Genomic DNA, 17,911 nt, shown 5'->3' on the forward strand with positions numbered 1-17,911 from the left:
CAAACCTGCAGAGATGGAAATATGCAACTTTATGATCCCATCTATTTGTGGCCCACAGTTCAACTTTGGTCAAATATGACACTAAAGTTGCAAAGGAAGAGAGCTTGTGACTGTGGCAATGTTTCCAATTGTCTGCTTAAATATGGATACAGACTGACAGATATAGACTGAAAGCCTTACATTGACAACATATGTAAATAATATTGTGTTCAGATGTCATGGCGAGAGACAATTTGTAGATGAAAAATGTAGCAGAGGGAGCAAAAGATGTGAAAATACAGATACGATAATGTGAAAAAGAGAAGCTTTTGCTGGCAATTTCTTGGCCATGGTTGAACTGTCAAGAATGGCAAGCAACTCTTGCCCCACTTTGGACAACAGTGGAAAGAGAATGATGGGGTCAGTGCTATCAACTGTTATCAAGACTGCAGGCAGGTGGAGGAGGACAACAAGTTGATTACCTTTGCCAAGTTTGTACTAGAATGAATAACTACCTGAAGAATGTTGGACCAGTGTTGGTATTATAATTGGACTGTTATTTTATTGGATGGATTCAAACAAGCCAAAGCATGAGTTCATGAACTCAGGAGGCTGTAATAGATGTGAGAACTTTGGACAAAGTTACATATGGGATATGGTTCACAGGATAGGGGAGTTAAGAATTGTTTTTCTGAGAAGAATGATGGCAGATATGAGACGGAGCAAATAATTTCAAAAAGTATATCCGATTTTCAAGGGCCCTCAGGAAAGAGAGATGAGTGCAGTCACAATCACCAAAGAGAAGGTGCTTGAGAAGCTGAAAGGTCTAAGGGTAAACAAGTCTTCCAGACCAGATGGAATACGCCCTTGGGTTCTGAAAGAAATAGTTATAGAGATCGAGGAGGCATTGGTAATGATCTTCCAAGTATCGATAGATTCTGGCATGGTTCCAGAGGACTGTAAAATTGCAAAGGTTACTCCGCTATTAAAAAAGGGAGGAAGGCAGCAGAAAGGAAATTATAGAACAATTGGAAGTCCATTGTCAAGGATAAAGTTAAGGAATATCTGGAGGTGCATGACAAGATAGGATAAAGTCATGGTTTCCCAAGGGAAAATCTTGCCTGATGAATCAACTGCAATTTTTGAGGAAATCACAAGCAGGCTCGACAAAGGATATGTAGCAGATGTTACACTGTATACAGTAAAACCCATTATCCAGACTTCAAGCAACTGGCAAAAAGGGGAAAATAAATTTTAAAAATTAAAATAAATAAAAATTTAAATAAAAGTTTAAAATTGCAAAAGTAAATGTTCTCTGAAGTAACACATAAACCTTTGGTGAAGATGGCAGCAAATATTCAGCCAGCCTTGGTTGTGCTTTGCTCATGACAACTGTTTGAATAAAATTGTGCTTGAATAAAATAGGGCCGCCAGGATGAAGAGCTGGTTGATGCTGTTCGCTGTTGGAGTGACTCTCTCGAAGTGTCTCCTTATCCCTACTTAGTAAGAGTCTTTATTAGTGTGTGGCGACCCATTCACTACACGAACGAACCGGTTCCTCAAAATGCCGGTCGCACATCGTCAGGGAGGCCAGCTCCCAAGATGGCACGAGGTCTTCTTCATTGAGAGGAGAAAGCCTGCGCATGGGAAAAGTCCTTTGTATGCACCAATGACATCATTTCCACCACGAGCAGTGGAAATGGAAAAATGTATGAGCTTGGGCTAGAGGCCCAATTAAAGCAATCTTGAGTACAACTCCGAACGTGACTGTTGTAATTGCTTTAGCGCTGTGAGTAGCACATCACTAAAAGCATATTATTAAGTATATTAGTAAAGCTTTATCTGTAAATTTGGGGGGGGTGGGGTTAATTATCTATAATGTTATCGTTTGTCTTTCGGGAGGGGGGAGCTCTGTGGAGGGGAAGGATCCTGCAGATGCAGCAACAGTTTAATATTTTCAAAGAATATGACTGAAAATTTTAAAAATTCCTTAAAATACTGTATATTCATGCAAGTGAAGTTTGTTAAGTGCAAGTATAGAATCACATTTTTGTCTTTTAAACTGTTAATTCTTAATGCAGGTATATTAGTTAGGCATTGTAAGAACAAGTCTCAAGCCACTGGAAAACATCAGGTTATCCACTTCTCCAGCATCTACCAATCCTTGTAGGTGCTAGATTCCAGGGGCTTTTACTATATTTGGGTTTTCAAAAGGCCTACGACAAGGTGTTGCACGTGAGGCTGTTTAACAAGATGAGAGACAATGGAATTACAGGAAAGATGCTAGCAAAGTAAGAGCACTAACTGATAAGCAGGAAATAGAGAGTGGGATCAAAGGAATTCATTCTGGTTAGCTACCGATTGCCAGTGGTGTTACGCAGGGGTCAGTATTAGGGCCACTTCTTTTTACGTTGCATGGTAATAATTTGGATTGTGGAATAAATGACTTTGTGGATGCTTGCTGATGACACAAAGATAGGTGGAAGGGCAGGTAGTGATGAGGAAACGGAGAAGCCGCAGAGAGACCAGCTAGATTAGAAGAATGGGCAAAGTAGTGGTAAATTAAAAACAATGTTGGAAAGTGTACAGTCATGCACTTTGGTAGAAAGAATAAAAGACTATTATTTGGATGGGGAAAAAATTCAAAATCCGGAGGTGCAAAGGGACTTGGGAATCCTCATGCAGAATACCCTAAAGGTTGACATCCAAGTTGAGTAGGTGGTGAAGAAGCCAAATGCAATGTTGGCATTCATATCTAGAGGAACAGGATACAAGAGCAGGAATGTGATGTTGAGGCTTTATGAGGCACTGGGGAGGCTTCCATTTTCTCACTTGGAGTATGGGGTACAGTTTTGAGTTCCTTATTCAAGAAAGGAAGTGCTGGCATGAGAGAGGGTTCAGAGAAGACTCACAAGAATGATTCCTGGAATGAAGAGATCAGCATACGAGGAATGTTTGATGGCTCTTGGACTGTATTCCTTAGAGCCTAAGAGTCCAAAAGAATGAGAGTGAACCTCAGAAGTACTTTTAATCGATGTGGCAAAGTTGTTTCCCAAGGTAAGGGAATCAAGGACAAGAGGGCACAACTTCAGAACTGAAGGGTGCCTATTTAAAACAGAGATGTAGAGGAATTTCTTCAGCCAGAGAGTAGTGAATCTCTGGTATTTGCTAACACAGGCGGAGAATGATAGGTACCTGAATAATCTGGATAGCAAAGGTTATGGGGAGAAGGCAGGGGAGTGGTGCTAAGTAGAATGGATCAGCTCATAATGGAATAGCAGAATGGACTTGAAGGGCCAAATGGACTTGAAGGGCCGAACGGCCCAATATCTTATGGAGTAGGACTGAATGTGTGAAGAAACCAAGAAGTATGAGGCGGTGGGAGGGAAACCGCCTTTTGCCAAGAAAAGTAAATGAGTTCCTCTAACTCATTATTGGAAGAGTGCAAAAATAGCTTTAAGATGGTGACATATAGTAGAGAAAAAAAAATAGCAGGGCTATCTTGGACTGATTTGAGTAGGGCTCTTCAATGTTTAGCCCAGGTGGTAGATTCCTAATATTTGTTCAGACAATCAAGTCCTCAGGATTTAAAAAAAATCAAAGAATGGAGTGCAAGCATACCTGTGGTGAAACTGCATTATTCAACTGGACAGGAAGTTCAAGTTTGAGAGCAACATTTAAAACAGAATTTCCAAACTAAGAATCAAGTTTAGCACATTTCACTCTGAGTATTTAATCTATTTCCATGGGTTATTTGGGACTAAGATATGTCCAGTTGCATATGACATAGTTGGCCCTGAATTTCATACTTTGGCAATATCACTATCCCTCTCCATCCAGCAAATCCTGCATCAGCCTCCTCCCATAAACAGGCTAGATAGAGGAAGTTAGATTTTTACCAATGTGGTCAATATAAAAGCCCCATTAGACAAACAAGTATTGGTTTACTTTTCATCCATGTGGGTGCGCATCTTCTTTAGTTTTTGCATGATGCTGCTGGTCTCGCTGCCCGAAATAGAAATGGGGGAAGGACTCCGTGACTCTAGATCAGTCTGCAAGGGGCTGGAAGCATGGCTCACTTTAGACACATTCACTTCCTCAACTTGTTCTGCGCTTCGCAGCTCCTAAACCAAAAAGAAAAGAACATTTGTTGACACCTGGTTTGAGTGTGGGAAAACTTTGACCCGAATTTAATGAGGTTCAGCACGATTCATTTCCAGCATGTTATGAATGATTTTATCCCATTGAATTACTCTTTGGACCCCAAGTGAAAAACACGAATGAATCTTGAAGACACAAGACAGTGGCTCATGCAGGAATCTGGAGCAAAAGCAAATTGTTGGAGGGAAAGACAAAAGAAGGAATGTGTGTTTGCACTTTGCCTCAACCTGGAATTAGATGAGTATGGGGTATTCCACTTGAGTAACCTAACATCCAATGGCACGAGCATTGAATTTTCCAATTTCAGGGAACTCCCTACCCCCATCTGCTTCCATTTTCTATGTATTTTATCAGCATCCTGTACTTTTCTCTCAATTCCAACCACCCCTTCTCATACTTTTTCTCCAGAATCTTATGGCTAGGCACCTTCCTCACCAGTCCCACCACCCACAACCCTTTTATGCTTGATGTTTCCACTTCCTACCTAGTATGAGCAGGGGCCCCTGACCCAAATCAATGACTGAGCATTTCTTTCTACAAATGTTGCCTGACCTGCTGAGTCTCCCCAGGTTCTCTTTGTTTGCTCAAGATTCCAGGATCTGCAGCTCTTGTGTTTCTTTATTGAATATCAAAAAATGCTTATTGTGGGGGTATGGGTGGGTGGGTAGGGGAAAAGCATGTGATTGACTCCTGCCCCTAATTTTCATGCTCTTATTTTCTGCAAATAATAAAAACAAAATGCTGGAAATATCTGGATAACGGTGGTAACAATAGAGAGGGAGCCAGTTAAAGCTTCAACCAAACCCAAAAATCCTTCTGAAATGTTAAAATCTGAAAGGAGATTTATAACATTAGAAAATATAACGTCAAGGTGGCTAAATTAAAATGAGACATAGTTCAATAAAACAAAATGAGGGTTAAATGGCATATTATGTACCCTGTTTCCTTATTTTTTACATTAAAGAACTTAAAGTACAGCAGAGAAAGAGGCCCTTCAGGTCACATATCTGTGTTGAATAGGATGAGAAGTTAAACTAAAACTCTGTTATATGCACATGATAGATATCCCTCCACTCTCTTCATATTCATATTTCTATCTAGAAGATTTTTAAATACTACTATTGAATCTGCTTCTATCACTACCCCTGCCAGCACACTGAATACAGGGTTATACTTGAGGTTAAATGGGTGGAAATTCATGCAAGCAAAGCAATACTGCTAGTTGTCCTGTTTGTTTGCTCTAAACCGAATATAGTTCTATTTAATTTTGATTAACAGTTAATAAATTATTGTTTTTGCCTTTTTATGAACTGCTTACTCCAATGGTTCTCAACTTTCTTTCTACTCACATACCACTTTAAGTATTCCCTATGCCATTGGTACTGATTAGTAAGGGATTGCTTAAGGAGATATGTGGGTGGAAAAAAAGTTTGAAAACCACTGTTTTAATCGTACTTAATTGACTATTTATGTGCACGGTTTCATAACTCCAAAGGAAATGGGCTAATGAAAATTTTTTATCAAGCAAAATATTTCAGTAACAATTGAGTCTAGGAGCAGTGGTTCTCACCCTTCCCTTCCCACTCACATATTAGCAATCCCTTACTAATCACAGAGCACCAATGGCAGAGGGATTACTTAAAGTGGTATGTGAGTGGAAAGAAAAAGGTTGAGAACCATTGCACCATAATTCAAAATGTTCTCTCCGACATAAACAATGACTACGGTTGTTTACTTATTTAAGATTGCATGTGACTGTTATCTCTTCAGGAAAATTATTGGTGGGGTGAAAATGGCATTCTTCAATAAGCTGATACCTACTAAAAGTGGTGGTGAGGAAGTGGAAATGAGATTTAAACAAAGTATGAAATGGCCATGTTGAACTATATGACTATAAATATTAACGGAATACATAAACAAATCAAAAGGAAGAGCCTATTAAATTTACTGAAAAAAGAAAAAATAGATGTAGCATTCGAGCAGGAAATGCATCTAACTGAAGTGGAACACAAGAAATTAAGGAGAGACTGGGTAAGGCACGTAACGGCAGCATCATATAACTCATAAGCCAGAGGTATAGCTATATTAATCAATAAAAATGTACCAATCAAAATAGAGGAAGAAATAATAGATCCAGCAGGGAGATACATAATGTTAAAATGTCAGATATATTCAGAACTCTGGAATTTGGTCAATATATATATATATATATATATATATATATATATTATACACCTAATGAAGAGGATCAAAAGTTTATGAAAGATATTTTTTATTATGCAAGATTGTAGATACGCAGAGGAATATATTGATAGGAGGGGACTTTAACCTTAATTTGGATTCAAAGATAGATAAAACTGGACAAAAGACTAGCAGAAAGAACAAAGTAGCCAAATTTATGTTTAAATCGATGCAGAAAATGCAACTTTTGGATATATGGAGGAGACAACACCCAAAGGAGAAAGAATACTCATATTATTCAAGTAGACATAAAACATACTCAAGGATTGACCTGTTCCTGTTGTCAGCCCATATCCAAGGGAGAGTTAGGAAAACGGAATATAAAGCTAGATTATTATCAGATCACTCACCCCTGTTATTAGCAATAGAACTGGAGGACATCCCACCAAGAACATACAGATGGAAATTAAACACCATGCTACTTAAAAGACAGGATTTTAGAGAAATTATTGAGCGCCAAATTAAAATGTACTTTGAAATAAATACAGAATCAGTGAAAGACAAATTTATATTATGGGATGCAATGAAAGCCTTCATCAGAGGGCAGATAATAAGTTATGTGACTAAGATGAAAAAGGACTACAATAGAACAGCTGGAAAGGGAAATAGTAAGTACAGAAAAAGAACTAGCAAAAAGGGAAGATACAACAAAAAGAAGAGAATTGGTGGACAAAAATATAAAATACGAAAACACTACAAACGTACAAGGTGGAGAAGAACATAATGAAAATAAAGCAGAAGTATTACGAGCTAGGAAAAAAAATGCACAAAATAATGGCTTGGCAGCTTAAAACAGAACAAGCTAAAAGAATGGTATTGGCATCAAGGAAAAAGGACAAACAAATCACATATAACCCAACAGAGATCAATGAAAACTTTAAGGAATTCTACGAGCAATTATACTGAACTGAGAACGAAGGGAAAGAAGACAAAATAGGTGAGTTTCTAGCTAAAATTGAACTACCGAAATTGCAAGAGGAGCAAAACAAATTGATAAAACCATTTGAAATATAGGAAATACAAGATATATTAAAAAAGCTACCGAACAATAAAACTCCTGGGGAGGACAGACTCCCAAAAGAAATCTATAAAACATTTAAAGAGTTACTAATTCCTACTGTCCTGGAAGTAATGAACCAGATAGAAGAAACACAAAACATGCCAGATTCATGTAAAACAGCAATAATTACAGTAATACCAAAGATGGGGAAAGATCCACTAACACCAGCATCATATAGACCAATATCTCTACTTAACTCAGATTATAAGATAATAGCTAAATTATTAGCAAACAGATTTGCCGACTGTGTACCAAAAATAGTAAAACTAGATCAAACTGGATTTATTAAGAAAAGACGAACAGACAATGTCTGTGAGTTCATTAACTTAATACATGCAGTACAAACAAATAAGACACCAACAGTGGCTGTTGTTTTAGACGCAGAGAAAGCCTTTGACAGGGTAGAATGGAATTATTTATTCAAAGTATTACAGAGGTTCAACATACCAGAGAAATATATTAATTGGATTAAAGCATTATATAAGGTCCAAAGGCGAAGGTGACAGTAAATGGATATATATCAAACCAATTTAAATTAAGTAGGTCAACTAGGCAGGGATGTCCACTATCTCCCTCACTGTTTGCTTTAGCAATAGAACCATTGGCAGAACTGATAAGAACAGAAAATAAAATAAAAGGGATAAAAATAAAAGAGAAGGAATATAAAATCAGTCTATTTGCAGATGACATCGTAGTATATTCAACAGAACCGGAAATATCAATAAAAGAATTACATGAAATTGAAGGAATATGGAGAAATATCGGGGTACAAGATCAATGCAAATAGAAGTGAAGCAATGCCAATGAATAATGCAGATTTCACAAAGTTTAGAAAAGAATCACCATTTAAAAGGCAAACATAAGCAATCCGATACCGAGGTATTAGACTAGATAATAATCTAGGTCATCTATACAAATTAAATTATTAGCCATTAATGAAGAAATTACAAGATGACTTAGAACATTGGAAAGATTTACCACTAACACTGATAGGAAGGGTAAATTGCATTAAAATGAATATCTTCCCAAGGATACAATACCTATTTCAATTGTTACCAATTCACCTAACAGAGAAATTCTTCAATTCTTCAAGGAGCTACAGAAAATAATAAGGAAATTCTTATGGAAAGGGGGGAATACCGAGGATAGCACTAGATAAATTAACAGAATGGTACAAACAAGGGGACTTACAGCTACCAAACTTTAAGAATTATTATTATAGAGCAGCACAATTAAGATACCTATCAGATTTTTATCAAACAAGGGAAAAACCAGATTGGACCAGATTAGAGCTAGATCAAGTAGGGGAGAAGGTATAAGTGGGATGAAAAATTGGTGCAATATAGAAGTTCACCAGTACTGCACCATCTGCTCAACATTTGGAAGATTCACGTAGAAAGGAAAAAACAAATTACCAATTACCAAAATTATTATTGACGCAAAATCAACTAATCCCTTTCACAATAGACACCTTTCCTTTAGAGAATAGGAGAGAAAAGGGATCAAAAGAATAGAAAATTGTTTTTCGGGAAATAATTTATTATCTTTTGAACAAATGAAGTGCAACTATGGTATAACTCATGGTACAATGTTTGCATACCACCAACTGAAAACCTACTTGAAGGACAAATTTGGAAGCAGGCTGAGGTTACCAGAAGGGAACAGCTTTGAATATGTGATTACAGATACAATGATAATTAAAAGATTTATAACGAACATGTACGTCAAGCTGCAAGAGAAAGAGAACGATGAAATAAGCTGTAAACAAAAGTGGGAACAAGATCTAAACAAAGATAAAAAATGAAAAATGGGAAAAGCTATGCTCCGGAACTATGAGAAATACAATAAACATGAGGTTACGCATGATACAATATAATTGGTTACACAGGCTATATATCACGCCCCAAAAGTTAAATAAATGGGACCCAACAGTATCAGATAGATGTTTTCGCTGTAAGAAGGAAACGGGAACAACAGTACATGCAATTTGGGCATGTGAAAAAGTGGAAAAAGTTTTGGGAAGATCTAAATCAGGTATTAAATAAAATCACAAAAAGCAACATACCAAAAAATCCAGAGATCTTTCTTCTAAGTAATATAAGAAGAATTAGGCCTCAAACTGGATGAAGCACAAAAAAGATTTATTATGATAGCCTTAGCTGTAGCAAAAAAATGTATAATGTCAACCTGGAAATCAGAAGAGAGCCTGAGAATACAGCAATGGTACATAGAAATGAATAAATGTATTCCATTGGAAAAAATAACATTTAAAAAATAAAGTCACAGTATTCGAACAAATTTGGGAACTGTAGATTGTGAGATGACATTGTTTAATGGGTTTATTGTAATGTATATGTTGAACATTTAGTGGTTAGGGAGGGGGGGGTGGGAAGGAGGGAGGGAAGGGAGGGGGGAAAAGGGGAGAAAATGACACTGTGTATATTCAAGAGGGAAATGTTTGTGTGTATTTTGGTTAATATGGTTCACAGTGTGAAAAATAATTTTTTTTTTAAAAAAGCTGATACCTACTTACTCCCCTCCCCCACCCAATGCAATATTAAACTTTTCATCTATTATAATTCTAGTGGAGGATACATTTTTTTGGCAAATAAAAAACTTGTACAAATATCAACCTGTTCAATACCTTTGGCCAATGTACTTCTTTGTTTGCTGAGTAGACTTGGTGGTAAATGCAATGAATGGAGTTTGGCACAAGTACAAATAGGTTACTGACCAGCTTGCCCTCTCCAGCCGATTTAAGTTTCTCCTGTATTTTGAAAGTGGTCTGGCGCAAACGCTGAATCTCCTCCTGCTGCTTCAGGATCAGCTGTCTTTCCTTGCGGGCAGCCCTGTTGGCTTCTTGCAAACGTTTGATTTCAGCCTAGAGCACAAGGGACAAATCTTCAGTACATCAGAGAAGAAATGGCAAAAGCAAAGGGAAAGGAAGAATGAATGTAAACATTGGTATGTTGAACTGTAGTTCAAAGGTGCTACAAAGTCAGGCTACACAACTCCATAGCCTATGGAGTTACAAGCTACTCAGTTCACAACACAATGCTTCATTAAAGAAACAGTGCAGAATTATGCATCTTTTATAATAGCATGCTCAAGATGTAGGTTTTGCCAATTATTAGAAAATTGCCTCTGGTACTAATTTAAAAAGCTTAGGTCTTCGAGCCTTAACTTTTCTCACACAGATGCTGCCAAATTTGCCTATTTGCCCCTAGTTTTTCCTTCCTGATCTCAAGTGGGTTAATCTATCTCTGCTGCATCATTGAGGTCTTAAATTTTCTCAGTCTGGCACTAATGAATGGAGCCAAACTGGACAGAGTTTCCACTCCCAAGTGTTGTCTTACAACTCCCATGCTGAGTTGACTTGCGAGTATAATATTGAGCAAATCCAGAAGGAGTTAATTTTGGACTGTAAAGTTGCAGAAGGAAGCACTTAACAAGCACAGTACAATAGCTTGGTTTTAATGGCAAAAGAGGAATTGAAAAAGGGTGAAAAAGGTTGAAGTATATAGAAATATTATTTGCAAGTAAACCACACAAAACAATCAGCCATTATTATGAATGTGCTTTTAAAAAGTCACAAGAATGAGTAGGCAGTGGGAATACTGTTCGCCGGGCTTAAATAAAGTGTTGTTTGGATTACCAGATACAAAATAGTACATGAAGGAATAAGTAGCAGGTAACTGTGACTAATCTATGTGAGGGATAATTTTAATCCTTACATAGCCAAATCAAGATCCCATATCTGTTTTCAAGCAAATTCACATGTGGAGATCTTGAGCCAATTTTTTTTTAAGATGTCCAGCACGGTAACAGGCCCTTCCAGTCTAAAGTTTGCACCCCCAAATACACCAATGAACCCAAAACCCCTGTACATTTTTGTAAGGTGGGAAGAAACTGGAGCACCTGGAGAAAACCCACAGAGACATGACGAGAATATACAAACTCCTTTCAGACAGTGCTAATTCAAACCTGGGTCGTTAGCACTGTAAAAGCTCTGTGCTAACCGCTATGCTCACTTTGTTGCCAAAGTACTAATCTTTTCCAATGACCACCATTTTCGGTATAGTACATTCAACTTATTTAGGTGGGTTTAAATAAAGACCTGAATAAGTCACTTGTTCTATCCTGTGACAACTAAAACTTGCAATTGGTCCATGAAGAAAACAGGATATTTTTCAACTTCAAAATATAGAGTCCAGCAACCAACAAAGAAACAGGGTAGATTGATGATGTATGTCCAGTTACTGGAAGGATATTTGGTTCTTTGGTTTCCAATGCACATTACCTGCTCCTGCTGCAGCTTGAGAAGTAGCCCACGTTGTCGTTTACGGATTGGTGGCATCCTGTCATCTTCCCCTTTGTCTCTCAGCCGCCTAGTTGAAATATGGCATGTTAAAGTGACATTGTAAAATCAATCTCTCCTCCAATGGATGAAGCAGTTGATGTACAATTCATTTTTCAGAAAGTTGAACCAACAGGATGTCCAGAACAAACCAGTGTTCTATCACTCAATTTGCAATAAAAAAAACCAAATGACTGGGACTGAGGACACTAAATTTTGAGTATTCTGAACTTGGAAAGAAATAAATTATGTGCAATTTTTGAGAGATTTGAATTCTTGTGTAGCTGCACAATTTCAATGCATCTGAGCACTGCACTGGCGCATTACATTATGTTATCAAACAACAATGAATTAATTGTACCTTCACTTTATACATCCCTGTTGAAAGGACTGAAGTCAATTTACAGTCAGCTACTCACTTCTTCTGATGTTCCAGCCACGCTAGCTCAGCTTTTGTCTTTTCCTTCAAGGCTCGTTCTCTCAACTTGAGGAGAGACACTTGGTGCTGGGCACGCATCTCTTCCTCTTTCATGTACTGTCTCACCATCTCCATTGTGAACTTGGAGAAACTGTCCTGGCCCCCAGAAAAGGGCATGTTTAAATCATGCTGGACAGACAAAGAGATAAATACTGGATCAATTGAAGAGAGTTGTACAATAGACCTAGTTCAAATAAACATGAATTATGAACCAAGGCAACAGAATAATCAACACAGCCACTGTAATAATGAATATAGACGAATAACACATGCTATAAATATGAACTAATAAAATACCTGGCTGCTCTTTAGGTTTAGCAAGTCAAAATGTTCAACATCTCCTATGAAATACTAAAAGGCACATCCCAAATAATGTTAGGAACCAAACTACTGGCTGACAGATTACTTGTAACAAGTAAATTAACAATCTAGTGAGGAAGTCACTAGTTTATTCTTGAGTGGTATATGAGAGAAAAGAAAGTTCATATTTAAGGCTAAGATGTGACTCTCAATAAGAAGTCATTAATATGAAATGTTCTGTACTGTTTTCAATAGATATTTTCAGAATTGCTGAGTACTCCATGCATTTTGTGTTTTATTTCCAATTTCCAGGACCACCATCAACTTGCTTTTATTTCAAGGTGAAGCGAAGCTTCCTCAATGGCCAAACAAATCTCCCTACCCAAATCTTTGGATTTTAAGAATTCTGGAATGATATTTTACTTATTGTTAATCTTCCTCTCAGTAGTGTACAGTGAAGATAGTAAATTACACTGGGATTCATCAGTTATCAAGGCATTGACCATTAAAAGTTCAAAAATGATTATATTATAAGTAAGGTCAGGACAGAAAGAGGGTAGAAAGAAAATAGCACCTGTTCAATAAATTGATTTAAATAGAAAAATTAACAGCTTTTCCTGTAATTCTTCCCTCTCACCCCAGTGGAAAAATGAGATTCTGTGACTGCATGTCCTGTAGTATTAAAGAGGTAAATTTTCTGTTTAATCTTTATGCTGCAATTTTTAGTCCATCACTCAAAAACATTTGAATTGATTTCTATTTTAAGAAGCAAGTCTGTTAATTCCATAATAAAACAAAAATGCAAGATTTCCCATTGTCAACTGATTTTCTCCACTCCAGCCTCAATAACTCTATAGCAGAGTCTGAAATGCCCATTCCTTTTAGTGTGAAGTGTTTACTGTTATGGAGGAATTGAAATTAGAATCAAGATGCTCAGGAATCAGTTTCTCTTCATTTAATATCTTAGACACCCTATTTAGATCACTGGCATTCAAGGGAAAAAATGCCAACCAATGCTATCAATCCTCCATTACATAAACCTACTTTGACAGCTGTCAAGGCTGACTGATCCCTGGCAGTTTCCTCATCCGAATCATCCTGTCGGTTGCGTTTCTGCTCCATGTTAAAGCGGCGGTGGCTCTCAGATGGCAATAAGGAGCGAAAGGATTTCTCTTCAATCTCATCTTCTGTCATTGATTCATCGAACTTCAATGAGTACTCAGTGGCAATGGAAGCAGAATCTGGAAACAGAACATTCAGTTTACAATTGGGGAAGGGAAAAGACAGATTACTTTGGATTTTAAATTAAGCTTTCAAAGTGGAAGGATTGATTAAGGGTTGTACTTCTGATCCAAGTTGTGTAAACTTCTGTACAACTTGGATTTTATTAGAATATAATCGAGTCCAAGATGGTTAAAATGTCTTGCTCACATCATATTTTAAGCTTCTGCAAAATAATTAATAATAAAACAAAATAAGGGGAGATATGGAGTCATGAAATTGTTGAACATTGGTGGAAGGGACAGCTCCATTCTTAGGGAATGCAAAGTATGAAACTGCATAATCAGTATTTGATTAATAATACAGAATTACCACACTAGATTGGGTAAATTCATTACATTTTACTTTTGCACAAGGTGGCAGGGTTAGCCTAGTAGTTAGCACAATGTATTCAGCACTAGCACTCTAGGTTCAAATCAATTGCTGACTGTAAGGAGTTTGGACATTGTGTGGGTTTCCTCTGGATGCTCCCATGTTTCAAAGACATTCAAGGTTGGTGGGTTAATTGGTCACATGGGTGTATTTGGCTTGTAGATCAGAGGGCCTGTTACTGTGCTGTATCACTAAATTAATTTTGTTTAAAATTGCAGACAATGTGCCTGCATTTTCAGAGATAAAAACGGTTAACCAAGTGAAAGAGCAACTGTACAAAGGTTGTGTGGCAGCATGCCACTAGGCAGGTGAACCGGCCCTGCTTGTAATCCACGTAGCGGGGCAGCTGGCCAAAATGGCGCCGTTGGGGGTTTCCCCTTCTTCTCAGCACCCGGCTCAAAAGCCCGCGCTAGGGGACCACGTGACACCTGAGTGATGTCGGCGCCCCCCAGCATGGTTCTCAGCCAGGTCCTGGCTAGGAGTACAAGTCTAGCCCGTCAGCCAGCAATAAACCAGTTTTCTGCTCACTGAGCTCAACCCGGCTGGTTGTGTGCTCTTTCAGTAGAAGTGTAGCTACCGCTACAGTTAATTATTTATTTCCCCAACATGCTTTCCTGACATGATAATGTTAATAAGACACATTACCACAATATGCAAAGACAAGTTCGAATCTACTCTAACCATTGGAGCTCACAGAATGGAATTACACAGTTGTGTAATTGTCATTTCTACTTTGTTTTCTTAGCCCAGCACAGAACCAAACGTTGAAAGAAATCTGCAAGAGTCATCCTGATTTAACAGCATATTTGTGGACAGCTGGCTTACAGAATCCAAAATAACAGTACCAGTGCAGACAATTAGAATCTGACCAATAGCAGTTGAACTTTTGGGAGCATGAAAACATAAACACTGCCATAATACATAATTTATTCTGACCATTTAACAAAAGTAGTATTCTCTCACTGCAATATTTTACTGTGACGAGTGGAGAGAAAGAAGAAAAATGGTCATGTGATCATGAACTCACCTTTATCATCAGGCAATGAGGGCATACTTTCACTATGCACAGAGTCATCAGCTGCTGTGTGGATCTCCTCTTCAACAGAGCTCTCTTCCTTCTCACAGTGGGATGTCCTACTCTCCACGCCTTTCTCAGAGGAGGGCAAGGAAGTATCATCTTGTCGACTGCTGCCATCGCTACTGGTCAACATGGATTAAAAAAATACTTAAGACAATGAAACAGAATTCAACCTGACAGGTCCATGCGGATTTTTATGCTTTAAACTAGCCATGCACCACATACTTAGGGGTTAAAATTTTAAACAATTTATATAAACTCAAATTTCCTCTTCTATCCAAGTATGTGAGAGTGTCTTTAATAGGTTGTATTACTAGTTAAAATATTACCTAAGTTTTTATATCTATTTCAAGTGATTCTAGTTTTCATCCCAGTCGTTTTTTAATAATATTGACTCAAAAGTTTACAAATTCTAGAATTAGTACATTTCATTTACCAAAAAAAATGAAAAAAAGATGGAGGTATGGCCCAACCTAATTTTTGATTTTATTACTGGGCTGTTAATATTTGTTACCTAAGTTTTTGGATTTTTTATTCTGACAAATTAGATTGTCCATTATGGACAGATTCAGAATTGAAATCTATACATCAGTATTCAGTGGCCTCTTTATTGGGCACCTCTCTTCCATTTAGCTTTTCCAAGATCAAAAGGATACATCTAATCCAATACTCAAACATATATTGTGAATATGGTTCTAATTTAGGAATTTTTTTCCCATTTAAAAAACTTTGTTTTATCTAGTGCTATCTCTCTCAATTAGTTTTTTTGACTATCAATAATTGATCAATCTTTATAAGAAATAATACCTTTGATTTTCCATATTTATTTAAGGAAGGTTGTTTAATTTTTTTGAACAGCTGGCAAGTAAAATATGACTTAGCAAATATTAATTTTTTTTACAGTTAGGGTTTTAAATACCATATTACCAGATTTTCCATTTGTTTTTCTACCAGATTTAGTTGATATTTTTCTATTGAATCCTTCTCAGAAAGGATTAATTGAAATTAAATATAATAGATTATTGAAATTACGTCCACACTTCACAAAAAGATTAATAAGGCTTGGGAATTGGAATGTGCAAGACCCCGATCTATGGGACAAGATTCTTAAACTGGTGAATACATCTTCAATATGTTCCCGACATTTGTTAATCCAATTCAAAGTGGTGTATTACGTTCACATGTCCAAAGATATGATGGCTTGTATCTTTTCTAATACTAACTCACTTGTGACAGATGCAAATCTGATATTGCTACATTGACACATACGTCTTGGTCTTATCCATCCTTAGAAATCTATTGGAAAGAAATTTATAATTATTTTTAATTGTATTTTGGGTGGAGCTATGACCCCATCCAATAACTGCTTTTTTTGGGGTTATTGAACCAGACAGAGGGAGTTTTTCTGTACCTGCACAACAGGTTGTGGCCTTCTCTACACTGTTGGCTAAAAGAGCCATCTTATTCAAATAGAAAAACTCTAGACCTCCAATAGTGTTTCAATGGTTTTCTCATATTATGTCCTGTTTAAGTTTGGGAAAAAATTAGATATCACGCATTTGATTTATCAATGAAATTTGAAGATACATGGTGACCTTTTAGGTCTTATTTTCATTTGAAGTAAATATTTTTAATGTGATTAGATGTACTTGGTCTTTCTGATGAGATATAGTCTTATCTTTGTTTTTTGATTTTTTTTGGTTATTTAAAAAAAAAGTAGGTTAGGTGGTTTTTAAAAATATATAATATTTTTGATGTATTTTCTGTCTTCACCCAGTGAAATGGAGGGGGGACCGAGTTTATATGCTGTTTGAGGTTAATACACAAACAAACGTGATAATGTATTTTCAGTTTCAGTCCATTTTCTTCATTGTACTGTATTTATTATAAAAACTAATGAAAAAGATTGAAAAGGAACAATTTTCTTGGTATAAAAAAATAATTATTTAGTGAGCACTTCAATTATTAGGTAAATAGCAAGCTATGATCCTCCGGGATCTTTTATGAAGTCCATAACAACTTTCTATGGTAACGTCACCGAGTCAAAATAAAGGATATATTGGGAAGGATAAAATGGGATTTGAGGGAATGAGGTGAAGATGCAGAAGGGAGTGATTTTTGTTAATTATGCGCCTATCCCTTTAAGATAAATTTTTGTTTGTAATGTTACCAATAGTTACTATGACGTCATATGTCATAATATCCGAGCAGACCGAGAGTTTGTATCTCATTCTTCGAAGAATTATTTTGGCTTATATCGGTTTAAAGTGGAATATCATTATATTATTGTACAGTATGCTTTGTTTACTCATCATTATGAAAATCTCAAAGTGAAGCTATGCAAAATGTTTATTCATTTTATCAACAAATTAAAGCGACTTACAGCTGCAACTATGAAGTATGATTTATTGAATTAATAAGAATAATTTGGAATATCATCGCTTATGTTTCTTTGAAGATGACATGTTTGGAATTGGGAAATATTAAAACTTGCAGTGTCATCTATATTGTTATTCAAAGAAAAGTATAATTGTGAACTTTGTTGGAAGAAAGGCTTGTGACCTGTCTGAAATAACTCAATCTGTTAAAAGCATTTAATCATTT

General features: G+C 36.7%; 1 protein-coding gene across 5 annotated transcripts in view; it reads right to left on the reverse strand.

Moving 5' to 3' along the window:
• Positions 1-17,911, reverse strand: part of cep350 (centrosomal protein 350) — a 237,025-nt gene that overhangs the window by 50,612 nt on the left and 168,502 nt on the right. For 4 of the 5 annotated variants that reach the window (XM_069937585.1, XM_069937586.1, XM_069937581.1 and 1 more), the window contains exons 23-28: positions 15,257-15,429; positions 13,621-13,817; positions 12,218-12,405; positions 11,742-11,829; positions 10,176-10,322; positions 3,928-4,103 (exon numbers count right to left, since the gene is read on the reverse strand). In XM_069937585.1, the coding sequence (XP_069793686.1) occupies positions 3,928-4,103; positions 10,176-10,322; positions 11,742-11,829; positions 12,218-12,405; positions 13,621-13,817; positions 15,257-15,429 (969 nt within the window). The remainder of the gene's footprint in view (positions 1-3,927; positions 4,104-10,175; positions 10,323-11,741; positions 11,830-12,217; positions 12,406-13,620; positions 13,818-15,256; positions 15,430-17,911) is intronic. The other variant, XM_069937584.1, reaches the window with a different exon arrangement.

The sequence above is a fragment of the Narcine bancroftii genome, chromosome 5, assembly GCF_036971445.1.
Source record: "Narcine bancroftii isolate sNarBan1 chromosome 5, sNarBan1.hap1, whole genome shotgun sequence".
Classification (NCBI taxonomy): Eukaryota; Metazoa; Chordata; class Chondrichthyes; order Torpediniformes; family Narcinidae; genus Narcine; species Narcine bancroftii.